The sequence below is a fragment of the Rhinopithecus bieti genome, unplaced genomic scaffold (assembly GCF_001698545.2).
Source record: "Rhinopithecus bieti isolate Rb0 unplaced genomic scaffold, ASM169854v2 scaffold_21891, whole genome shotgun sequence".
In the NCBI taxonomy this organism is placed as follows: Eukaryota; Metazoa; Chordata; class Mammalia; order Primates; family Cercopithecidae; genus Rhinopithecus; species Rhinopithecus bieti.
In genome coordinates, this window is record NW_016810869.1 from 1,374,777 (window position 1) to 1,401,761 (window position 26,985).

At 36.8% G+C, this 26,985-nt stretch overlaps 1 protein-coding gene across 4 annotated transcripts in view; it reads left to right on the forward strand.

Annotated features, from left to right (window-relative positions):
• CDH18 (cadherin 18) overlaps window positions 1–26,985 on the forward strand; it is a 1,176,273-nt gene that overhangs the window by 783,938 nt on the left and 365,350 nt on the right. For all 4 annotated transcript variants that reach the window (XM_017893219.1, XM_017893218.1, XM_017893220.1 and 1 more), the window contains one exon: window positions 8,021–8,504. In XM_017893219.1, the coding sequence (XP_017748708.1) occupies window positions 8,277–8,504 (228 nt within the window). In that variant the 5' untranslated portion in view covers window positions 8,021–8,276. The remainder of the gene's footprint in view (window positions 1–8,020; window positions 8,505–26,985) is intronic.

The following is a 26,985-nucleotide window of genomic DNA, read 5'->3' on the forward strand; positions in this document are numbered from 1 at the left end:
ATATATATATATATATATATATATATATATCTGCTTTCAGCAAATGTAATTTATTTTACCCAAATTAATCAAAACCCTAAGGTTATAAGAATATCTTGAAATGGTCAAAATGAAATTGAACATACAGGTTTGGAAATCAGTCTGGAAATAATGCTTGCAACTAATTTAGATGAGACTCTCTACAATTCCTTGTGGTTTGTGGATATCTGCATTTTAACAGTAAGCCAGAAATACTTAAGCCAAGGGACACAGATGGAGAAGAATAAAATTAATTATTAAACTGATAAATTGTTGATTGAGATTAAACAAAGCTATAGAGAAAAATTGTAAAATTTAAGAGTAAAAGATAATAAGGCAAAACAAAAATTCAGAAGCCAATGCCATTGGAAATTCAATAAGAATTAATCTTAGAATGATAGAATGATACTGTTACTGCTAATCATTAGATACCAAAATAATGGAAACCATAGCCTCAAGGTCAGACCTGTACCTGAGGTTGTGTCTTGCCATCAATGGCAGTTACGCCTGTAACCACCAATTCAAAGATAATTTTAAGCATTCAGAGGACAGATATATAGGTTAACATTCTGAGGATGAAAAATACATATAGTTAGATAGCAAATAGTGAATTATTTGTTAAACCTGGAAAAAAAAACCCTGAGCTTTTATTCAATACCTGTAACTTTCACCTTATGTAAGTACCCCAGCAATCAATAATAATGAAAATTTTATATACTTAAATCTGTCTGACAGTATGATGACTTTAAATAATTCATCCTGGAGAAAGTAAGTTCTATTATTTTCAAAGTTAGTCATCTTCTCCAGAAAAACAGCCTTATCATCTGATAAATCTACATTTTGACAGTTGACAAGTCAGTTTCTGTGTATGAGCCTCGTGATCTCTTTGACATGTCCTTCTCCACATAAGAGGTCCTTATATATCCCATAATGAAAGTCATTCCAAAAAATAAGATCTTTCTATCAAAGTGTATCTTCTTTGACATTTTCTATTTAAGCTAGGCTTGCTCTACACAAAACCAGATAATATCCCTACCAACAACACATAATACTACATTTTAGATTTTTAATGGCAATTATAATTCTATTCAACATAGAATATCATGGTCAACATATGAGAAATGATATCTTATGTCATCCCACCCATATGGAGAATGGAATGATCCATTCATGAAGTAATGTAGCCAGAATATTTTTTACACTGACAATTTTTAAATCAACGAAAAGAACAAAGGAAAACTGTTTTTAAAAGCTAGTAGAAAATATTCTTAAGACCTCCTTAGAGTCTAGGGTTTATGAACTAAGAACCAACTGGGTAACAAAATTCAGTCAAAGACCCTAGGGACAAGCAATAACATTTGGGGTACATATGAGAATTATTTTATTATTGAGAATGGTATTTCCTCAGAACTCTCTGAAGGAATGACTGTACTGAAGAGCTATGTATAGCTGATGATATAATCTTCAGTGATTTGAGTAATTCAGCAAACTAAAGAAAGTCATTTGAAAGTGATACAGTTATTAAATAATAAATACAAAGATTTAGGAAAGTGAACAGGCTTAAACATAATTCAACAGAAACCCTTGATTTACTCTATCTATCTATCTATCTATCTATCTATCTATCTATCATCTATCTATCTATCTATCTAGCTAGCTAGCTAGCTATCATTTATTTATTTAGAGACAGAATCTTACTCTGTCCCCCAGGCTGGAGAGCAGGGAAGCAATTTCAGCTCACTGCAACCTCTTCCTCTTGGGTTCAAGAGTTTCTCCTGCCTCAGCCTCCCAAATAGCTGGGATTACAGGTATGCATCACCATGCCCAGCTAAGTTTTATAATTTTAGTAGAGATGGGATTTTACCATGTTGGCCAGGCTCCTCTTGAACTCCTGACTTCAACTGATATATCTGGCTCAGCTTCCCAAAGTGCTGGGATTACAGGCATGAGCCACTGTACCCACCTGAAAGCCCTTGATTTATAAATGAGAAATGTGAAACTTAGAAAATAAAGTGCCAATACAAGTGTGACGGTGTTCCAATAAATGTACAGTAGAGGTCACATCTCTTATCTTGCAGTACAGTTTTATTAACTTTACTAATGAAAGAGAATAGTTACAGAGGAAAGCGATGAGTCTCAGAAAGCAGGGTTGAATCACTTACATTCAGTACTTAGCAGAAAGCAGAGGTCTATATTATAAATTATTTCACATAATGCATTATTTGGAAACAACTTATTTTTTGGATTATTACAACAGTAATGCTTTTTATTAGAGAAGGTTCTTTTCTTCAAACACCAGAAGTCAACTCTGGACATAAAAAACAGAAAATACATTTGTTTGAGTTGTCTTGGATAGCAATTGAATTGTTGAGGGTGTTTACGAATCAGGTTTAGGGAGAAGTAGGAAACAATGGAATTTAGACAGTTAGAAAGAATGTCAAGTACTTGGCACGAGAACAATGTAGCTAGAACTCTTTTAATTTATGCCACTGTATTCTGCCTGTCATTTCTGCAGAACTCACCACCGCTATACTTGGGTCTTGAAATAATTGCCACTGCTGTGGAAGATTTCTCAACTGTTCCTACATCTTTCCATCATTTGAGTATATCATTTATGTGCATATGTCATTGATGAGATTTCTAATGAAAGGATGTAGAAAGAAAGTATTTGGTGCCTGTATTAGTCCATTTTCACACAATACTCAAGACTGGGTATTTTATAAAAGAGAGAGGTTTATTTGACTCACTGTTCTACAAAGCTAAGGAGGCCTCAGGAAACTTACAATCATGGTGGAAGGGGAAACAAACATGCCCCTTTTCACAAGGCTACAGGAGAGAGAATTGCAGAACAAAAGGGAAAGAGCCCCTTATAAAATCATCAGATCTCAAGACAACTCTTGTCGTGAGAAGAGCGTGGGGACTAGCCCCCAGGATCCAATTACCTCCCATGAGGTCCCTCCCCCAAAATGGGGATTACAATTCAGATTAGAATTCAAGATGAGATTTGGGTGAGGACACAGACCCAGACCATATTATTCCACTCTTGACCCCTCACAAATCTTGTCTTTCTCGCATTTCAAAACACAAATGTGCCTTCCCTACAGTCCCTCAAAAATCTTAATTCTTCCCAGAATTAACTCAAAACTCCAGGTCCAAAGTCTCATCTGAGATAAGGTAAGTCACTTCCACCTAGGAGCCTATAAAAATCAAAAGCAAGTTAGTTACATCATAGATACAATGGGGATGTAGGCATTGGATAAATGCTCCCTGAAATGGGAACATTTTTGAATAAGAATTAATCTTAGAATTCTTCTCCAATGGGAGAAACTGGCCAAAACAAAGGAGCTGCAGGCCCAATGCAAGTCCAAACTCGAGTGTGACAGTCATTAAATCTTAAAGCTCCAAAATAATCTCCTTTGACTCCATGTCTCACATGCAGGGCAGGCTGATGCAAAGGGTGGGCTCCCATGGCCTAGGGCAGTCCACACCTGTGGCTTTTTAGGATGCAAGCCCCTGCTCTGGCTGCTTTCACAGCTGACATTGAAAGTCTTCAGCTTTTTCAGATGCACAGTGCAAGCTGTTAGTGGATCTACCATTCTGGGTTCTGGAAGACGGTGGCTGTCATCTCACAGCTCCACTAGGCAATGCCCCAATGTGGACTCTGTGTGGGGGTCCGACCCCACATTTCCCTTCTGCACTGCTCTAATGGAGTTTCTCCATGAGGGCTCCATCCCTGCAATAAACTCCTGCTAGCCATCCAGGTGTTCCTATACATCCTCTGAAATCTAGGTGGAGATTCCCAAACCTCAGTTCTTCATTTCTGTGCATCTGCAAGCCCAACACCATGTAGAAGCCACTTGGTGCAAGGCTTGGTGCCTGCACCCTCTGAAGCAACAAGCTGAACTGTACCGTGGTCTCTTTTACCCATGGCTGGAACACAGGGCACCAAGTCTCAAGACTGCACAAAACAGCAAGGCGCTGGGCCTGCCCCAGGAAACCATTTTTTCCCTCCTAGGACTCTGGGCCTCTGATGGGAGGGGCTGCCATGAAGGTCTCTGACATGCCCTGGAGACATTTTCCCCATTGTCTTGGTGAATTACATTTGGCTCCTTGTTACTTATGCAAATTTCTGCAGCTGGCTTGAATTTCTCTCCATAAAATGAGTTTTCTTTTCTATCACATTATCAGGCTGCAAGTTTTCCAAAGTTTTATGCAAAAGTTTTTATGGCTCTGCTTTTTTTTTTTTTTTTTTTTTTTGAAACGTAGTCTTGCTCTGTCGCGCCGAGCTGGAGTACAGTGGCGCGGATCTCAGCTGCACTGCAAGCTCCGCCTCCCGGGTTTACGCCATGTCTCGCTGCCCAGCCTCCCGAGTAGCTGGACTGACCAGCGCCGCGCCACCTCGCCCCGGCTAAGTTTTTGTATTTTTAGTAGAGACGGGGGGTTTCACCCGTGTAGCCAGGATGGTCTGCGATCTGCTCTGACCTCATGATCCGCTCCGTCTCCGGCCTCCCAAAGTGCTGGATTACAGGCTTGAGCCACGCGCGCCCCGGCCTCCTGACTCCCTTTTAAACATAAGTTCCAATGTGAGACCATCTCTCTCAAGTTCAGAGTTCCGCAGATCTCTAGTACACAGACAAAATGGTACCAGTCTCTTTGTTAAAACATAGCAAGAGTGATCTTTTCTCCAGTTCCCAAAAAATTCCTGATGTCTATCTGAGACCACCTCAATCTGGACTTTGTTATCCACATCATTATCCATTTGATAATGAATAATGGATATTTGGGTCAAAACCATTCAACAAGTGTCTAGGAAGTTCCAAACTTTCCCACATCTTCCTATTTTCTTCTGAGCCCTCCAAACTGTTCCCACTTCTTCCTGTTATCCAGTTCCAAAGTCACTTCCACATTTTTGGGTATCTTTATAGCAGCACCCCACTCTGCTGGTAAAAATGTATTAGTTCATTTTCATGCTGCTGTAAAGAAATACCCAAGACTGGGTAATTTATAAAGCGAGGAGGTTTAATTGACTCACAGTTCCACATGGCAGGGGAGGCCTCAGGAAACTTATGCTCATGGCAAAATGGGAAGCAAACATGTTCTTCTCCACAAGGCAACAGGAAAGAGAAGTGCAGAGTGAAGGGGAAAGATCCCCTTATACAACCATCAGATCTTGTGATAACTCACTCACTATCAAGAGAACAGTATGAGGGAACAGCCCCCATGATACAATCACCTCCCATGAGATCCCTTTGCCAAAATGGGAATTACAATTCAGATTACAATTCAAGAGGAGAGTTAGGTGGGGACACAGAGCCAGACCATATCAGTGCCTAAGTCTTTAGTGGTGAAAGTTAGGGCTCGGTTTATCAGAATTCACATATTGGAATCTTCCATGAAAACAGAAGGGTCTTTGAACACTGCTCAGTCATAAAATGGAAAATGTCTACCACTTATTTCTATTGTATTGGTCTCAGTCAGTGGTTTATTTTCTTACTATTTGCATTTCAATTTTTTCTAACCTATGCAGAGGTGGATTTCTTGCAGTAATGCAAAAAAATCTTATATTTGAAGTTTTGTCCTCTTATTATATAGTAATAAAATTGTCTCCATAAGCACTGTAGTGATGTTTACATTTGTTCTTTTATTCCATAGCACAGTATATATCTTCTCTTTTCATAATTGTCATAATAGAGTTTCATAAACATATAAAGCATATGTAGATCAAAATGCATTTATATATTTTTGGAATGACTCACAATCGGTATTGTAAAGAAAACACTAATTTTACATATCTGTAATGCATTACAAAAGCCACTTTCTTCACCTTGTACTCGTAAATTATGCTTGGTTAAACAACTTAGCATGAAGGGCAAAGATGTTAATTTTATTTGAAAATCACACCAAATGGTGTGAAAGTATTAAAATACAACACCTTCTATATCTTCAACAACTTGGCTTCTAAGAAGAAAAACTGGATAAAGTTTCTTTTTTTTTGGGGGGGGGGGGTCATGATTTGAAAATTAAGAATCTCTTGGGAAATAAAAAGTTTAATATAAACTTATTCAAATAATTTATTACAAATCCTGGAAAGAATATTAAATACAGGTATTCCAGTCACAAATTTTAATAAATGAGGACAGCGAGACTGAAAAAAATGAGATGGTTCACATAAATTCATATAGTAAGTAAACTGTCAGAAAATAAAACCTGTGATTTCTGACTCTCTTTCCAGTGCTCTTGCCGTGTTGGAGCTAGAATAGTATTGCTCTCTCTTATATTTTAGGAGAGTTTTGATGTTGTTTTGATTTAAACTAGAGGGAAGAATACCTTTGCTTTCAGAAAATATTTAAAAAAGTAAATTTTATATTTGTCAAATGATAATGAAATTCCAATTCTTCTAATCCTATACAATTCTAGCACGAAGGTGAAGTAAGCACTATTATTAACCCTCATGTATGGAAAGAAATACTCAGAGAAATATGCCCTGCTCTTGAGTCTCATGTGACTTTTTTCCTTCGTGACCAAATCTGTCCTCAACTGTGTAAGAGAATCATGCTGTAACTGATTATTTGTTTTCAGTATTATAAATTACTTATACTGTTATGTCAATTTGTTATTTATTCAGATCTACATTTCAGTTTGTGCTGATTTACAGGGATGAATTGCATGCAATGAGGAAGTGATTTATTTAATAGTTTTTACTAAATGAAATAGCCATATTCTTGAAACAATGTAACCTTCCTAAACACATATTCAAACACACATATATAACAGTACAGCAAAACTTGATGCACAATTTATATGCTTTAAATAAGTTTAAATAAGAATAAATTTCAGTCATTCTTTTTATTTTATTGCAGTTTTTTGAGACAGAGTTTCATTCGTGTTGCCCAGGCAGGAGTACAATGGTACAATCTCCGCTCACTGCAACACCCATCTCCTGGGTTCAAGTGATTCTCCTACCTCAGCCTCTCGAGTAGCTGGGATTACAGGCATGCACCACCACGCCTACCTAGTTTTGTATTTTTAGTAGCAATAGAGTTTCACCATGTTGGCCAGGCTGGCCTCAAATTCCTGACCTCAAGTGATCTGGCTGGCTCAACCTTCCAAAGTGCTTGGATTACAGTTGTGAGCTACCGTGCCTGGCCCAAATTTCAGTCATTCGTGTCTCTCCCAAATCCTGTCATTAGTTTTGCAGAAATATTTTTCATATTTTACTTTGTTGCCCAATCATAGTATAACCTACACTCATGTCTTCAATGTTTATTTATTTATTTTTATTTAAAAAATCGAAACATTTTTCCTCTGTTTATTTGCCACTATTTTTTTTTCCTTTTTTAAATCCTGTCTTTAGATAATTGCTAGAATCATGTGTACTAGAAATCAAGCCTAGTAATGTAATTCCCTAGCTTGAAAATCTGCCTTGTCAGTGTGTGAAGTCCATACCCTGGGTAGATATGCAGGACCTATCAAAATTTACACAATTTATAATTCAGCCAAATTGGCATTCTTACTCACACTCAACTCATCCAATCTGTTCCCCAAGCCTGGAGTAATTTTCACTTGCATTCATTTTTTTTCCAGCCACCTTTTTCTTTGTTCTTTTATTTTCTTCCATTTTACTTACGGAGCACTTTAAGTACTTATTTGATTGCTGTTATGGTCTGTGACAATTTTTCAGGCCTTGGGATATTTTGTCAAAGTTTGATGAGTCTCATACAGTAGGTAATTAATTTGTATTATATATAACACATTGTATTATGTCTAACAAAAACAAGAATTATACATACATTTGTAATTGAGAATTAATGGAACAAACAGGAAGGTTCATGTGAAAATACATGTAGATATATAGGTGTATAGGTTTCTGGATGTGTCCTAAAGAATTTGCATATGTTCTTTGCCTATCAGTATCACATTGCAAAATAGTATCATTTGTATTCAGAGCAAATAGTTAAAAAAAACATGTTTTGTAACACAGATAATTTTCTCTTTCCATTAGGTTGAAAATGGTTGCTTGTGTTCAACTACTGTGAAGAGTTGGAATCAGACAACTACAGCTTTGATTTTCCAAGTGGTTCAGAATGTAAATGTGATCTGACCTTTCCCTGATGGACAGTTAAATCATGGACACGCTAAACAATTTACTTTGGACTGTCCTTCCTAAAGATGCTCTGGCTTCTTTCTTGAATGCCCACTAAGCATTTGTAGCTGACAAGGAAAAGAAGGAAAACTGTGAACTGGAAAGTTATCTTACAATGAAAATTACGAGCACATCTTGCATCTGTCCAGTCCTAGTGTGTCTCTGTTTTGTGCAGAGGTGTTATGGAACTGCTCACCACAGCTCCATCAAGGTGACGAGAAACCAAACCAAACACATTGAAGGTGAAACCGAAGTCCACCATCGTCCCAAAAGGGGATGGGTATGGAATCAGTTCTTTGTTTTAGAAGAACATATGGGACCAGATCCTCAGTATGTTGGAAAGGTAAGTTTTTGTTTGTTTTGCTGTTTTTCCTATCTTGAGAAATCGTGGGGTAAGATGAGCTGATGTTGGAGAAATATTTGAAGAGATAGACATATGAAGCAAATGATGTTGTAGAGAGAATTATGCTATAGAAACTACTACTTACATTAGAGAGCTCAAAATAATAATTGTAAAAAGGAAACATTATTCATCATCTTATACCTCTCTAAACATTGGCCCATACATACAAGACTGAATATTCATAGCAAGTATATTACTTTTTCTTTTCTCTCTTGTAAATTGGAAAGACTTAATGGAACACACAATTAAGTACGTGATTTTTTTCTTTATTACCTTGAAGGTATATTGGAATTCACATGTCACTTATTGGTACACTGATATTTGCTGCTATTTTCATATATTGCTCCTGTACATGTGGCTAAAAAGAAGATGCTCTATCAAGAAAATATCACATACATTTTCTAATATCATAATTAAATAATAGAAAAATCTAATATTTTCTATTAATTTTAGAGATGTACTCTTATTTAAGTTAACCTTTAATAGCATATGAATATTTTCCAACCCCAAAGTTAAATTTCATAAAAACATTGATATCTTTTAAATATAGATTAAGTATGCACTGGATATATAGGCTTTGAAAAAATAATCACAATGGAATGAAGTTGACAAAATGATCAGTAATTTCAAGTCAAGTTCCCTTTCTCTCAAAAATGCAGACAAGAAAATTTAATGGCTGATCATACTGTTCAGTAAATTATGTGGTCAGTAACATGGAAGAGTTTAAGCGTGTGTCATCTAGGCTCTAGGGTTGAGAACAAACTGGGAATTGGAGAGACCTTCTTCTGATTAATTACTGGTCTTGGGAAGCAGCCGCACTTCAGTTTGTTCAGGACCTATGGGAAAAACAGCAAGCACAGCAGTAGAATATCCGTGACTGCAGGCTCGGTGGCTTCCATCCCCCTGATTGATGATTTATTCTCACTTTAGCACTGTTAGTACTAAAAAAAATAGTATTCCATCTAAGCCTTGGTGCTTCCCTAATGTGTAGGCAGTACAGGATCACAAGCCATCTGTTCCACCCCTTGTCCAACAGGGACTGGGTTACAGCTGCATTTTCTATACAAGGCAGGAGCTGTGGAGTTAGAATATAGAACATAAAAAAAGTTCTAAAACAATTGTATCATATTCTCATATGCATATTAAAATGAGACAAAAGATCTATCTTCATTGTATACTTTTTTCTTACCAAGTATTTCATAAAATACATTTTTTAAAATGTAATAACATCAAAACAAAATAGATTAGTAGAAATTTATTTGAGTTATAAACTTCAAAATCCTTTTTATTAAAAAAAATATACCTTTAAGTTTTGGGATACATGTACAGAACATGCAGGTTTGTTACATAGGTATATACATGCCATAGTGTTTTGCTGCACCCATCAACCCATCATCTACATTAGATATTTCTCCTAATGCTATTCCTCCCCTACCCCACGACCCCCAGACAGGCCCCGGTGTATGATATTCCCCTCCCTGTGTCCATGTGTTTTCATTATTCAACCCCTACTTACGAGTGAGAACATGTGGAATTTGGTTTTCTGTTCCTGTGTTAGTTTGCTGAGAATGATAGTTTCCAGCTTCATCCATGTCCTTGAAAAGGACATGAACTCATCCTTCTTTTATGGCTGCATAGTGCCACATTTTCTTTATCAGTTTATCACTGATGGGCATTTGGGATGGTTCCAAGTCTTTGCTATTGTGAACAGTGCTGCAATAAGCATGTGTGTGCAAGTGTCTTTATAGTAGAATGATTTATAATCCTTTGGGTATATACCCAATAATGGGATTGCTGGGTCAAATGGTATTTCTGGTTCTAGATCCTTGAGGAATCACCTTACACCTTATACAAATATGAACTCAAGATGGATTAAAGACTTAAATGTAAGACCTATAACCATAAAAACCCTAGAAGAAAACCTGTGCAATAACATTCAGGATGTAGGCATGCGCAAAGACTTCATGACTAAAACACCAAAAGCAATGACAATAAAAGCCAAAATTGACAAATGTGATCTAATTAAACTAAAGAACTTGTACACAGCAAAAGAAACTATCATCAGAGTGAACAGTCCACCTACAGAATGGGAGAAAATGTTTGCTATCTATCCATCTGATAAAGGGTTAGTATCCAGAATCTACAAAGAACTTTAACAAATTTGCCAGAAAAAAACAACCCCATCAAAAAGTGGGCAAAGGATATGAACACATTTCTCAAAAGAAGAAATTTATGCAGATAACAAACATGTGAAGAAAAGCACATCATCACTGGTCATTGGAGAAATGCAAATCAAAACCACAATGAAATACCATCTGACGCCAGGTAGAATGGCAGTCATTAAAAAGTCAGGAAATAACAGATGCTGGAGAGGATGTGGAGAAATAGGAACACTTTTCCACTGTTGATGGGAGTGTAAATTAGTTCAGTCATATCCTTTTTCTGTATGCTTTCCATCCTTGAAAGTAGCACAAGAAAGGTATCATTAAAATTGCCCGTTTTGGAATAAACCAAGAGGAAAAATATTTTATTATTAAAATATTTTATGATGCATATTTCTTAAAATTTTAATCTAACTAAGAAACAGAAACAAAACTTTTTGGAAAAGGGAGGGAAATTCAGGCAACTTGTTTTTCGAGCTCGCCTAGTTTTAGTAAAAGATGAAGCCTCAATAGGAAGATCAGTTCTAAACAATCTTTCTGGAATCGAATGAACATATGGTGCCAATGAACATATGGCTGAGAGCTCCTCACATATCAGGAGGCGATGGAGGTTTTTGATGCTGTTCAGGTTTGTGGAGGTTCTGTGAAACTATTATCCGTTCCGTTGTCTGTAGTATGGATGGACAAACGCACAGGTATAAAAAGTCAAACCTGAAAGTGAGTCCTGTTATTGCTCATCTGACCCAGAGACACCTCACTTTTAGTCTTTCTACTTTTTTCTAATTTGCCTTTATGGGCAATTCTACCTTAATTTTACAGATTTTTTTCTCACTCCCACACACCCCCTGTAACATAAATGCATAACTAAAATAAAAAAATAAAACTGCAAAGCTTAGCAATTACTATGTGCTTAAAATAATTATCTTCTGTGCCATTTTAACTTGCTTAGAAAATTAATTTAACCTCACATTTATGAATATATTCAAAGTGAACCAATCCTTTATTTTCAAAGTACTCTTTTTTTCTTTATTTCTTCTAAAAAACAAAAACAAGCAAACAACAACAAAAAAAAGGGATACACGTGCAGAACGTTCAGGGTTGTTATATAGGTATACGTGTGTCATGGCGGTTTGCTGCACCTATTGACCTGTATTCTATGTTCCTCCCCCTCACCCCCACCCCCCAACAGGCCCTGGTGTGTGTTTCTCCCCTCTCTGTGTCCATGTGTTCTCCATGTTCAGCTCCCACTTATGAGTGAGAACATGCGGTGTTTGGTTTTCTGTTCCTGCGTCGGTTTGCTGAGGATGATGGCTTTCAGCTTCATTCATGTCCCTGCAAAGGACATGATCTCATCCCTTTTCATGGCTGCATATTATTCCATGGTGTATATGTACCACATTTTCTTAATTTAGTCTATTATTGATAGGCATTTGGGTTGGTTCCATGTCTTTGCTATTGTAAATAGTGCTGCAATTAACATACCTGTACACATGTCTTTACAGTAGAATGATTTATAGTCCTTTGGGTATATACCCAATAATGGGATTGCTGGGTCAAATGGTATTTCTGATTCTAGATCCTTGAGGAATTCCCACACTGTTTTCCACAATGGTTCAACCAATTTACATTCCCATCATCAGTGTAAACCTGTTCCTATTTCTCTAGGGCCTTGCCAGCATCTATTGCAATCAGATTAGAACTCAGAATTAAGAAGCACACACAAAATCATGGAATTTCAATTTCATGCAATCTGCCCCTGAATGACTCCTTAGTAAATAATGAAATTAAGGCAGAAATCAAGAAGGTATTTGAAACCAATGAGAGCCATGAGACAACACACCAGAATCTCTGGGACACAGCTAAAGCAGTGTTAAGAGGGAAATGTATAGCACTAACTGCACGCATCAGAAAGCTACAAAGATCTCAAATTGACACCCTACCATCACAATTTAAAGAACTAAAGAGGCAAGAACAAACTAATCCAAAAGCTAGCAGAAGACAAGAAACAACTAAGATCAGAGAAGAATTGAAGGAGATAGGGACACAAAAACCCTCCAAAAAATCAATAAATCCAGGAGCTGTTTTTTTGTTTGTTTGTTTGTTGTTTGTTTGTTTGTTTTAATTAACAAAATAGACTGTTAGCTAGACTAATAAAGAAGAAGAGAGAGAAGAATCAAATGGATATAATAAAAAATGATAAAGGGAATGTCACCACTGACCCCACGGAAATACAAACTACCATCAAAGAATACTATAAACGCCTCTAGGCAAATAAACTAGAAAATCCAAAAGAAATGGATAAATTCCTGGATGTATACACCCTACCAAGACTAAACCAGGAATAAGTCAAGTCCCTGAATAGACCAATAACAAGCTGTGAAATTGAGTCAGTAATTAATAGCCTACCAATAAAAAAAAAAAAAGAAAATATCCCAGGACTGGACGGATTCACAGCTGAATTCTACTAGAAATATAAAAAGGAGCTGGTACCATTCCTTCTGAAACTATTCCAAACAATTGAAAAGGAGGGACTCCTCCCTAGCTCATTTTATGAAGCCAGCATCATCCTGATACCAAAACCAGGAAGAGACACAACAACAAAAAAAATCTTCAGGCCAATATCCCTGATGAACATCAATGCGAAAATCCTCAGTAAAATACTGACAAACCGAATCCAGCAGCACGTCAAAAAACTTATCCACCTAGATCAAGTTAGCTTCATCCCTGGGATGCAAGACTGGGTCAACATATGCAAATCAATAAACATAATCCATCATATAAACAGAACCAAAGACAAACACTACATGATTATCTCAATAGATGGAGAAAAGGCTTTTGATAAAATTTAACATCCGCTCATGTTAAAAACTCTCAAAAAACTAGGTATTGATGGAACATATGTCAAAATAGTAAGAGCTATTCATGACAAACCCACAACCAATATCATATTGAATGAGCAAAAGCTGGAATCATTTCCTTTGAAAACTAATACAAGGATGCCCTCTCTGACCACTCCTATTCAAAATAATATTGGAAGTTCTGGCCAGGGCAATCAGGCAAGAGAAAGACATAAAGGGTATTCAGATAGGAAGAGTGGAAGTGAAGTTGTCTGTTTGCAGACCACATGATTTTATATTTAGAAAACCCCATCATCTCAGCCCAAAATTTCATTAAGCTGGTAAGCAACTTCAGCGAAGTCTCAGGATACAAAAACTAGTGTGCAAAAATCACAAGCATTCCTTTACACGAGCAGTAGGCAAAAAGAGAGCCAAATCATGAATGAACTCCCATTCATGATCGCTACAAAGGGAATGAAATACCTAGGAATACAGTTAACCTAGGAATTCTTCACAACAAGGGTTGTGAAGGACCTCTTCAGGAACTGCAAACCACTGCTCAAGGAAATGAGAGAGGACACAAACAAATGAAAAAGCATTCCATCCTCATGGATAGGAAGAATCAATATTGTGAAAATTGCCATATTGCCCAAAGTAATTTATTGATTCAATGCTCTTCCAATCAAACTACATTGACATTCTTCACAAAATTAGAAAAAAAAAAAAAAAAAAAAGGATTCTAAATTTCATATGGAATCAAAGAAGACCCCGTATAGCCAAGAGAATCCTAAGCAAAAAACCAAAGCTAGAGGCCTCACATTACCTGACTTCAAAGTATACTACAAACTTACAGTAACCAAAACAGCAAGGTACTGGTACAAAATGACATATAGAGTAATGGAGCAGAACAGAGACCCCAGAAACAACACCACACATCTGCAGCTGTCTGATCTTTGACAAACCTGACAAAAACAAGCAATAGGGACAAGATCTCCTATTCAGTAAATGATGCTGGGAAAACTGGCCAGCCATATGCGGGAAACTGAAACTGGACCCCTTCCTTACACCTTATACAAACATTAACACAAGATAGACTAAAGACTGAAATATAAAACCCTAAACCATAAAAACCCTAGAAGGAAACCTAGCAATACCATTCAGGACATAGGCATGTGCTAAGACTTCATGACAAAACCACCAAAAGAAATTTCATAGCACTCTTGTATAAAATACAGAATTATTTGATTACTGTGAACATGAGAAGGGATAACTCCAAAAAGCTGAAAAGTATTTTTTCTCTTCCTCCATCACAGAAATGCCAGCAAATGTTTTGTCAACAGACATAAAATAATACTCATAAAATGCAGTTCTGGTATTAAAAGAATGTTTTTTAACAGATGAATTAGGTAAGATTCTTCCAAATTATCTTTGAACTTGATTGAAATTTTTGCATCTACAGTTATATTTTACATTATAAAATAATATTAAGTAGACTTGAACAAATTTTTACTTTTATTTTAGATTCAAAGGGCACATGTGCATTTTTGTTTCATGTGTATATTGTGTAATGCTGAGGTTTGGAGTGTGATCAAACCCATTACCCAGGTAGTAAGCACAGTAATCAGTAGGTAGTTTTTCAACCCTTCCTCCCCTTTCTACTTCACCGCCACTTGTAGTCCCCTGTCTAATGTTCTTATCTTTATGTCCATGTGTACCTGTGTTCAGCTTCCCCTTATAAGTGAAAATACATATTTGAATTTCTGTTTCTGTGTTAGCTTACTTGGGATAATGGCATCCAATTGTATCCACATTGCTGCAAAGGACATGATTTTGTTCTTTTTTGTGGCTGTGTAGTACTTCATGATGCATATGTATCACATTTTCTTCATTTAATCCACCATTGAGGGACACCTAGGTTATTGAATCCGTGTCTTTGCTCTTGTGAATAGTGCTGCAATGAACATATGGGTGCATTTGTCTTTTTGTTAGAACAACTTTTTTGGGGAAAGGGGGGTGTATATCCAGTAGTGGGTTGGATGGTTTGAACAGTAGTTCTATTTCTGGTTCTTCGAGAAATCTGCAACCTGCTTTCCACATTGGATACACTAATTTACATTCCCACCAAGAGTGTGTGTTTTCCCTTTTCTCCACAGTCCTGATAGCATCTATTATTTGTTAACTTTTTAATGGTAGCTATTCTGACTAGTGTGAGATGGTATCTTATTGTGGTTTTGATTTGCATTTATTTGTTAATTAGTGGTGAGAAATATTTTTCACATGCTTGTTGGCTATTTGTGTGTCTTCCTTTGAAAAGTGTCTGTTTATGCCAATTTTAATGTTATTTTTTTCTTTTTCATTTTTTGTGTTCCTTACAGATTCTAGATATTATACCTTTGTGAGATGCACAGTTTGCAAAATTATTCTCCCATTCTGTAGTTTGTCTCTTTACTTTGTTGATAGTTTCTTTGATTGTGCAGAAGCTCTTTAGTATAATTAGATTTTACTTATCAATTTTTTTTTTTGTGATTGTTTTTCAGGACTTAGCCATAAATTATTTGCCAAGACTTATGTCAAGAAATAAATGTCTTTGATTTTCTTCTAGGATTTGTATAATTTGAGGTCTGCATTTAATTATTTACTTTATCTTAAGGTAATTTTTGTAGATGAGAAGAGATAGGGGTCCAGTTTCCTGTGTGTGTGTAGATTGTGTATAGATTGCAAATTATCCCAGCACCATTTATTAAATAGGAAATCCTTTCCCCATTGATTGTTTTTGTTGACTTTGTCAAAAATCAGATGGTTGTGAGTGTGTGGCTGTATTTTTGTGTTTTGTATTCTGTTCCATTAGCCTATATGTCTGTTGTTGGACCATTACCATGCTGTTTCAGTTACTGTAGCTTTGTAGTATAGCATAGATTGAAGTAGAGTAATGTGATGCCTTGGACTTTGCTCTTTTTGGTAAGGATTGCTTTGGCTATTTGGGCTTTTGTTTGTTGTTGTTTTTCCATATACATTGTCTAGTAGTTCTTTTCTAGTTCTGTGAGAAATAACATTGGTGGCTTGAAATAATTTATGTTAAATCTGTAGATTGCTCGGGAGCAGTATGGCCACTTTAATGATAATGATTCTTTAAATCCCTGAATATGGAATATTTTTCCATTTATTATGTGTCATCTCTGATTTCTTTCACCAGTGGTTTGTAGTTATCCTTGTAGAAGTCATTCACCTCATTGATCAGCTATTTCTCTATGCTTTTCATTATTTTTGTTGCAGCCATTGCAAATGGGATTTTTTAATTATTTTGATTTTCAGCTTGAACATTATTAGTGTTTAGAAATACTACTGCTTTTTTACTTATATCTCAAAACTTAACTGAAGCCATTCATCAGTGGTAGGCACCTTTTCGTAGAATCTTTAGATTTTCTAGGTATACAGTCATATGATTATTGAAGAGAGATGATTTGACTTCTTTTCCTATTTGGATGCCTTTTATTTCTTTCTCTTGCCTGATTTTTCTGGCTAGGACTTACAGTACTATGTTGAATAGCAGTGATGCAAGTGGGTAGCCCTGTCTTGTTCCAGGTCTCAAAGGGAATGCTTCCAGCTTTTGTCTTTTCAGCAAGACATTGACTATGGATTTGTCATAGACAACTCTGTATTATTTCAAGGTGTATTCCCTTAAGGCATAGTTTTATGAGGGTTTTTATCATGACAGGATGTTGGATTTTATCAAAAGCTTGTCTTGTGTCTATTGAAATAATCACGTCTTTTGCTTTCAATTCTGTTAATGTACTGACTCACATTTATTGATTTGTGTATGTTGAACCAATCTTCCATCTTAGGAATAAAGCTTACTTGAGTGTGGTGAGTTAACTTTTTGATGTGGGGCTGGATGAAGTTTGCTAGTATTTTGTAAAAGATTTTTGCATGTAGGTTCATCAGGGCTTTGGCCTGTAGTTTTATTTTTTAATTGTATCTTTGCCATCTGTTCGTATCTGGAAAATGCTGGCATAGTAGAATGAGCTAGCAAGAAGTGTCTCCTCTTTGATCTTTTGGGATAATTTTTGTAAAATTGGTAGCCTAAAGCTCTTCTTTATACATCTGCTAGAATTAGGCTGTGAATCCATCCCTTTTTGGTTGATTGGTTTTAATTACTGACTCAATTTTGGGACTTATTATTGGTCTGTTTGGGATTAAAATTTCTTGGGAGGTTGTGTTTCCAGGAATTTATCAATTTCCCATTGATTTTCTATTTTATTTACATAAAGCTGTTCATAATAGTCTCTGAGGTTCTTTAGCATTTCTGTGGGATTGGTTGTAATGTCACCTTTGTCATCTCTGCTTGTGCTTCTTTGGATCATCTCTCTTTTTTTCTTTCTTAATCTAGATAGAGATCTATCAGTTTTGTTTATCCTTTCAAAGGAGTGACATTTGGTTTTATTGATTCTTTGTATAGATTTTGGTTCTTAATTTCATTCAATCCTGCTCTGATTTTATTTTATTTTTATTTGTAATTTTTATTTTAGGTTTGTTATATACATAAATTGTGTGTCACATGGGTTTAATGTACAGATTATTTCGTTACCTGGAGCATAGTACCTGATAGGTACTTATCCTCATCCTACTTTCACCCTTCACTCTTGAAAATACTCCAGTGTCCGTTGTTCCCTTCTTTGTGTTTATATGTATTCAAAGTTCAGCTATCACTTATAAATGAGAACATGCAGTATTTGGTTTTCTCTTCCTGCATTTGTTTGTGTCAGGTTATGGCCTCCACCTCTATCCATGTTTCTGAAAAGGATGTGATCTCATACATTTTCGTGGCTATGTAGTATTCCATGGTCTATGTGTGCCACATTGTCTTTATCCAGGCTACTGTTAATGGGCATTTACATTGATTTAATACCTTTGCTATTGTTAATGGTGCAGTGATAAACATATCCTTATATTTGTCTTTATTGTAGGATGATTTATATTCCTTTGGGCATATACCCAATACTTGGATTGGGTATGGGAAATGGCTGGGTGAAATGGCACATTTCTTTAGGGTTTTAGAAAAATTGCCACACTGATTTCCACAATGACTAAACTTATTTACATTCACACCAGCAGTGTATAAGTTCTCCCTTTTCTTTTTGACCTTGTCATCATTTTTTTTCTATTTTTTTGACTTTAGTAATAGCTATTCTGACTGCAGTAAGACGGTATCAAACTGTTTTTAATTTGCATTTATCTCATGATTAATAATGTGTGTTTTTTCATATGCCTGTTGGCTGGGTGTACGTCTTCTTTTGAAAAATGTCTATGTCTTTTGTCCACTTTTTAATGGAATTATTTGATGTTTTTTCTTTCTAATTTGTTTAATTTTCATATGGATTCTGGATATTAGACTTTTGTGTGATGCATAGTTTCAAAATATTTTCTCCCATTCCATAAGTTGTCTGTTAAATCTGTTCATAGTTTCTTTTGCTGTGCTGAAGCACTTTGGTTTAACTAGGTCCCATTTGTCATTTTCTGTTTAGTTGCAATTGCTTTTGGCAGCTTTGTCATAAAATCTTTGCCCAGACCTATGTCTGGAATGATATTTCTTAGGTCACCTTCCAGGGTTTTTATAGTTTTAGATTTTATATTTAAATCTTTAATTCATTTTAATTTCATTGTTGTAAAGGATGTAAGGAAGGAGTCTAACTTCAACCTTCTTCATATGGCTATACAGTTATTCTAGCACTATTTATTGAATAGCGAGCCTTTTCCCCATTGCTTGTTTTTTGTCAACTTTGTCAAAGGTCAGATGGTGGTAGGTATGTGGCTTTATTTATGGCCTCTCTATTCTTTTCCATTGATCTTTTTGTCCATTTTTTGTACCTGTACTGTGTTGTTTTGGTTACTATAGACTTGTAGTATAGTTTGAAGTTGAATGCCATGATGCCTGCATCAAACTATTTAAGCTCTTTTTGGTTTCATATGAACTTTCAGATAGTTTTTGCAAATTCTGTGAAGAATGACATTGACAGTTTGATAGCAATAGCATTGAATCTGTAAACTGCTTTGGGCAGTATGGCCATTTTAACAATATTGAGTATTCCTATCCATGAACATGGAATATTTTTCCATTTGTTTATGTCATCTCTGATTTATTTGAATATTATATTGAAATTCTCATTATCAATACCTTTCATCTCCCTGATTAGGTATATTCCTATAAAATTTAAGTTTTTGTGACTATTGTGAATGAAATCGCATTATTGTTTTGGCTCTTAGCTTGGACGTTGTTCTTGTATATAAGTGCTACTGATTTTTGTACAATGATTTTTTATCCTGAGATTTTGCTTAAGTTGTTTATCAGACCTAGGAGTGTTTAGGCAGAAACTATGGGGTTTTATAGGTATAGGATTATATCATTTGCAAACAGAAATAGTTTGACTTCCTTTCTTTCTATTTGAAAGAGAGGTTTTCATTTCTTTCTCTTGCCTGAATGCTCTGGCTAGGACTTCCAGTGCTATATTGAAGAGCAGTGGTGTGAGTGGTCATCTTTGTTTTGGTATATTTCTGAAGCGGAATACTTCCAACTTTTGCTCATTCAGTATGTTGATCACTATGGGTTTTTCATAGATGGCTCCTGTTATTTGCTGATTAATTAATTAATTTTTTTAAGGGATTCTTACTGTGTCACCCAGGCTGGAGTGCAGTGACATGATCTTGGCTCACTGCAAATTCTGTCTCCCGGGTTCAAGCAATTCTCCTGTCTCAGCCTGCTGAGTAGCTGGGATTACAGGCACGTGCCACCACTCCCGGCTAATTTTTGTATTTTTGGTAGAGACAGGGTTTCACCACATTGGTCAGGCTGGTCTCGAACTCCTGACCTTAGGTGATCCTCCCGTCTTGGCCTCCCAAAGTACTGGGGTTACAGGCGTGAGCCACAGCACCCAGCCAGCTCCGGTTATTTTGAAGTAAGTTCCTTTAGTGCCTAGTTTGTTGAGGTTTCTTTAACATGAAGGGATGTTGTATTTTACCAGAAACCTTTTCTGTATCTATTGATATGATCATTTGGTTTTGTATTTACTTATGTTTCTGTGATGAATCACACTTATTGATTTGCAATGTTGAACCAATTTTGCATCACAGGGGTAAAGCCTACTTAATCATAGGTGGAGTACCTTTTTGATGTGCTGCCGGATTTGGTTTGCAAGTATTTTTTGAATATAAAAAGTTTCTGAATATAAATTTATCAAAAATATTGGCCTGCAGTTTTGTTGTTGTTGTTGTTGTTTTGTATCTGACAGATTTTGGTATCAGGATGATGCTGGCCTCATAAACTGAGTTAGGGAGAAGTCCATCATCCTCAATTGTTTTGAAATAGTTTCTATAGGAATGGTCCCAGCTCTTCCTTACACATCTTTTCAGTTGTGAGTCTGTGAAATTCAGTTGAGTCTGTGTGGTCATGGAGTTTTTCTGGTTGGTAGGACTCTTATCACTGATTCAATTTCAGATTGCATTATGATTGTATTCAGGGATTCAATATCTTCCTCGTTCAAATTTGGGAGGTTGTATATTTCCAGGTTGTCTAACTTATGTGCATAGAGGTGTTAATAGTAGTTTCTGATGGTTTTTATTAATATTTCTGTGGGGTCATTGGGAATGTACCCTTTGTAATTTCTAATTGTGCTTATATGGATCTTTTCTCTGTTTTACTTTATTAGTCTAGCTAGAATTCTATCAATCTAATTTATTCTTTCAATGAACCAACTTCTGGATATGCTGATCTTTTGCATGGTATGTCACATATCAGTTTGCTTCAGTTCAGCTCTGTTTTTTGGTTATTTCTTATCTTCTGCAGGCTTTGTGGTTGGTTTGCTCTTTTTTCGGTGTCAGATTCTTAACTTGATATCTTTCTAACATTTTGAAATGGGCACTTAGTACTATAAACTTCTCTCCTAATACTGCTTTAGATGTGTCTCAGATATTCTAGTATGAAGTATCTTTTTTCTTGTGAATATCAAACAATTTCTTGACTCTGATTTAATTTCGTTGTTTACTCAAAAGTTATTCAGGAGTAGCCTGTTTACTTTCCACATCTTTGTATGATTTTGGGCAATTTTCTTACTATTGATTTCTATTTTTATTGTGCAATGGTCCAAGAGGATGTTTGGTATGATTTCGGCTTTCTTGAATTTGCTGAGGGTTGTTTTATTTTTTATTGTGTGTGGGATTTTACAGTTTGTGTCATTTGTAGATGAGAAGAATTTACAATCTGTTTTTCAGGGGGGTGGAGAGTTCTGTAGATATTTGTTAAACTCATTTGGTCAAATGTCAAAATTGGGTCCCAAGATTTTTAACATTTTTTTTTTTTTCCTTGATAACTTGTCTGATACTGTCAGTGTGGTGTTGAAGTCTCCTACTATTGCTGTGGTGTTATCCAATTCTCTTTGTAAGTTTCTATGAACTTGCTTTATGAACTTGGGACCTCCTGTGTTGGTGTATTTATATTTAAGATAGTTAAGTCTGCTTGTTGAACTGAACCCTTTCCCATTATGTGACACTTTTTGCCTTTTTTGTTCATTGGTTTAAAGTCTGTTTTGTCTGAAATTAGAATAACAACCCTCACTTTTTTTGTTTGCCATTTTCTTGGTAGATTCCATCCCTTTACTTTGAGCCTGTGGATATCGTTGCATGTGAGAAGGGTCTCTTCTTGACTGGGGTTGAGTCTTACTTCTTCATCCCACTTACCACTCTGTGCTTTTTAACTGGGACATTTAGCCCATTATGTTTGAGGTTAATATAGATGTGTGCAGGTTTCATCCTGTCATTTTGATGTTAGCTGGTTATTATGCAGATTTGATTGTGTAGTTGCTTTATAGTGTCAGTGATCTATGCACTTAGTGTGTTTTTGTTCTGGCTGGTAATGGTATTTCCCTTCCATCTATGGCACTCCTATAGGGACCTCCTGTAAGGCAACTCTGGTGGTAACAAATTCTCTTAGCATTTGCTTGTCTGAAAAGAACCTTATTTCTCTTTTGCTTATGAAGCTTAGATTGGCTGGATATGAAATTCTTGGTTGTAGTTTCTTTTCTTTAAGAATGCTGAATATAGTCCCCCAGTCACTTCTGGTCTGTAGGATTTCTGCTGAAAGGTTCACTGCTAGCCTGATGAGTTTCCCTTTGTAGGTGACCTGCCTCTTCTTTCTAGTTGCCTCTAACATTTTTTCTTTCATTTCAAACTTGGAGAATCTGGTGACTGTATCTTAGGGAATAGTCATCTTTATAGTACCTCACAAGGATTCTCTGCCTTTCTTGGATTTGAGTGTTGGCCTCCTCAGCAAGGTTCGGGAAGTGTCTGTGGATGATATCTTCAAATTTGTTTTCCAAGTTGCTCGATTTCTCTTCCTGACTTTCAGTGAGCCACTGAGTCATAGATTTGGTCTCTTTACATAATCTCATATTTCTTGGAGGTTTTGTTTTTTTTTTCTTGTATTGCTTTTTCTTTATTTTTTATGCCTGTTACTTCAGAGAACCAGTCTCTGAGCTCTGAGATTATTTCCTCAGCTTGGCCAATTTTGCTGTTAATACTTGGGATTGTATTATGAGATTCTTAGAGTTTTTCAGCTCTGTTAGTTCCATTTGGTTCTTTCTTAAAATGGCATTTCATCTTTTATCTCCAGTATCATTTTGTTGTATTCCTTAGATTCCTTGGATTGGGTTTCAACTTTCTCCTAAACATTGATGATATTCGTTCCTATCCATGTTCTAAATTGCATTTCTAACATTTCAGCTATTTTTTCCTGGTTAAGAACTCTTGCCAGGAACTACCATGGTCATTTGAAGAAAGAAGATACTCTGGCTTTTTGAGTTGCTAGAGTTCTTGTGCTAGTGTTTTTCTTATCTGTGTTGGCTACTGTTCTTTCAATCTTTGAAGTTGCTGTCCTTTGGATAAGTTTTATTTTATTTTTTTTGCTTTTGTCTTCTTTGATACCCTTCAGAGTTTGATTGCTGTATAAGGTGGGTTCTATTGACAAGCTTTGAATCTAGTTTGCCCCTGGGTCTTTAACGTATTCCTTCCAATTACTGTCTCTGTGTCCATGTTTCTTTTATTAGGTGTTCTGGCCTAAGTAGCTCCCTTGGACAGGAGCAACAGTTGGCAGACAGGCTGTATCCTTGTGGTGTCAGCCCTAATCTGCTGTCCAGGTCTTCCCAGGGGAACATGGGGTTGCACCTGCCTGCAGAGTTCAGGCAGAGGTGGGACTACTGGGCTGGAAGCTCTAATGGGTGCAGCCCATCTAGCTTTGAGAGGCAGGAGCAGGTAGAATTATCCATCTTGCTGTCTGTGTGTTTTTGAGGCAACAGGAGGCTGTGTCCCTTTGCAAATACAAGCAGAGTAAGACCAGTGTGCTGTAAGCTCTAGCTGGCATTGCTTGCCTTGCTCCAAGAGGCAGGGGTGGGTTGAGTCACCCACCCTGCCATCTGGATGCTTTCTGGAACAACATGAGTCTGTGCCCACTTGCTGAGTTCATACAGAAGTGGGAATGCTGTACTGGAAATTCTAGCAGGCACTGTCTACCTGGCTACCAGTGGCAGGGGTAGGTGAAGTCACCTGCCCTGCTCTCTGGGTGCTTCCTGGGACAACCGGAAGCTGTGCAGTCCAGCTGAGTTCACAGAAAAGTAAAACCACTGGGTCAAACGGTCTAGCAGGTGCTGCCCACCTGGTTAGCAGTGGCAGGGGTGGGTGTGATTACCTGCCTTGCTGTCGAAGTGCTTTCTGGGACAATAGAAGGTTGTGCTCACTGGCTGAATCCATACAGATGCAAGGACCACTGGGCCAGAAGCTCTAGCAAGTGTTGCCCACCTGGCTACCAGTTGCAGGGTTGGATGGGGTCACCCACCCTATCATCTGGGTATTTTCCAAGATAACAGGAGGTTGTGTCCTCTGGCTGAATTCACACAGAAGTGAGACTGCTGGGTCTGAAGCTGGTGTGACGCCCCATCCAGCAAGGAGGAGTGAAGCAACTGCTCCCAGGCACCAAAACTTTGGCCTCTACTGGGGATGTGGTGCTGGTGCTCATCTGCTTTGGGACCCAAGGCTTGTAAAAGTTTCCTTGGATTCCAAAACTTGCCACTTCAAAATGTCCGGGTGGCTCTCTGCCTGTCTAGAAGCATGGTAGTGGGGAAGGCCTGGGGAACCTGGGAGGATTCTCTCATTTCCAGGCTTGCATTCATACTCTGTGGAGAGTACGAATCCCCTAGAAGCTCTTGTTCACTCACCCTTTCCCATACTGGGGAGGTTCTCCTGTCTCCATGGTGAGCCCAGACAGGCTGGTGTACAGCTCTACTCCTCTCTGCATTCTGTGTCACTCTGCTGCCTTGATGGGTCCCGACGTGATTTCTCAGATGATCAGCTTGCAGGTTCAGTATTCACTAGCCTGTTTTCTCCCCCTCTGTGAGAGGAGCACACATGATCTTCTTCTAGTCTGCCATCTTCTATCCAATTATTGGACCATGTATATTGGTCCATTGTGCCTCAGCATCTACCTCAAATGTGAATTCAACACACTGAAGAAACTTTTGATGTTAGCTATTTCTTTACTTCTGTTACTTCTGGGATTCTCTTTTCTTTTCTTTTCTTTTCTTTTCTTTTCTTTTCTTTTCTTTTCTTTTCTTTTCTTTTCTTTTCTTTTCTTTCTTTTCTGGTGTTTGTTTCCCCTAGTTGTGATGTTAAGGTTATTAAATAATGTCATTTAATGAAAAGTCATTCAGGAGCAAGTTGTTTACCTTTCATGTAATTGTGTGGTTTTGGGAGATCATCTGGTTTTGATTTCTATTTTCGTTCCTCTGTGATCTGAGAGTATGTTTAATACACTGCTGATTTTTTTTAGTTTATTGAGACTTGCTTTATTACCAAGCATGTGGTTGATCTTAGAGTGTGTTCTGTGTGTAGACTAGAAGAATGTGTATTCTGTGGTTGTTGGGTGAAATATTTTATAGGTGTCTATTATGTCTAATTGGTTCAGTGTCAAATTTATGTTCAGAATTTCTTTGTTAGTTTTCTGTCTAAAGCTGTCAGTGGGGTGATAAGTCATTCACTATTTTATTGTGACTACGTCTTCTCTTATGTCTAGAAGTACTTGTTTTATAAATCTCAGTGCTCCAATATTGAGTGCATGTATACTTAGGTGAGTTATGTCTTCTTGTTGAATTGAACCTTTTTTGATTATGTAATGCCACTTTTTGTCCTTTCTTATTATTGTTGGTTTAGTCTGCTTTGTCCAATTTAAGAATAACAACACCTCCTCTTGTTTCCATTTACATGACAGATTTTTCTCTATCCCTTTACTTTGATCCTATCTATCCCTTTACTTTGATCCTATCTATCCCTTTACTTTGATCCTATGGGTGTCGTTACATGTGAGCTGGATCTTTTGAAGCCAAAAGATGGATGGTCTTGGTTAGTCATCCAAATTGCCACTCTGTGTCTTTTAACTGAGAGTGCTTAGAGCATTTACATCCAAGGTTAATTTTGATACTACATTCAAAGTGAAGTTTTGATCCTGTTGTGATGTTGTTAGCTGTTTACATCGTAGTCTCAATTGTATAGTTGCTTTTAAGGGTCTGTCACTATGTACTTAAGTGTGTTTTTGTGGAAGCAGGTATCATTGTTTCATCCTGATCTTTAGAACTCTCTGCAGAATCTCTTGTAAGACTGGTCTAGTGGTAAGAAATTCCCATAGCAGTTGCTTGTCTAGAAAAGATTTTTTCTTCTTTACTTATGAAGCTTAGTTTGCTGGGATACAAAATTCTTGTTTGGAATTTATTTTCTTTAAGGATGCTGTACATAGGGCCCTGATCTCTTCAGGCGTGTAAGGTTTCTGCTGAGAAGTCCACTGTTAGCCTGATGGGGTTCTCTTTTTTGTGATTTGACACTTTTCCCTAGCTTCCTTTAAGATTTCTTCTTTCACTTTGACATTGGAAACCCTGATGACTATGTGCCTTGTGGGTAGTCATCTTGTATAGTGTCTCACAGAGATTTTCTAGATTTTATTTTTTTATTGGCTTGTCTACCTCTCTAGCAAAAATGGAAAAATTTCTGTTAACTATATCCTCAAATATGTTTTCCAAGTTGCGTACTGTCTCTCCATCTCTCAGGGATTGTGAGTTTGTTCTCTTTACATAATCACATGTTTCTCAAAGTTATTGTTCATTTTAAAAATTATTTTCCTTTTTTTTTTTTTAACTGGGTTGATTTGAAGGGCCAGTCTCTGAGCTCAAAAATTCTTTTTAAGCTTGGTCTAGTCTATTGTTATAGCTTCAAACTGTGTTTTGAAATTCCCTGTAGTATATTTTTCAATGCCAGAAGTTCAAGTTTGTTTCTTTCTTAAATGGCTACATCATTGTTTTTTTTTTTTTTTTTTTTTTTTTTTTTTTTTTTTTTTTT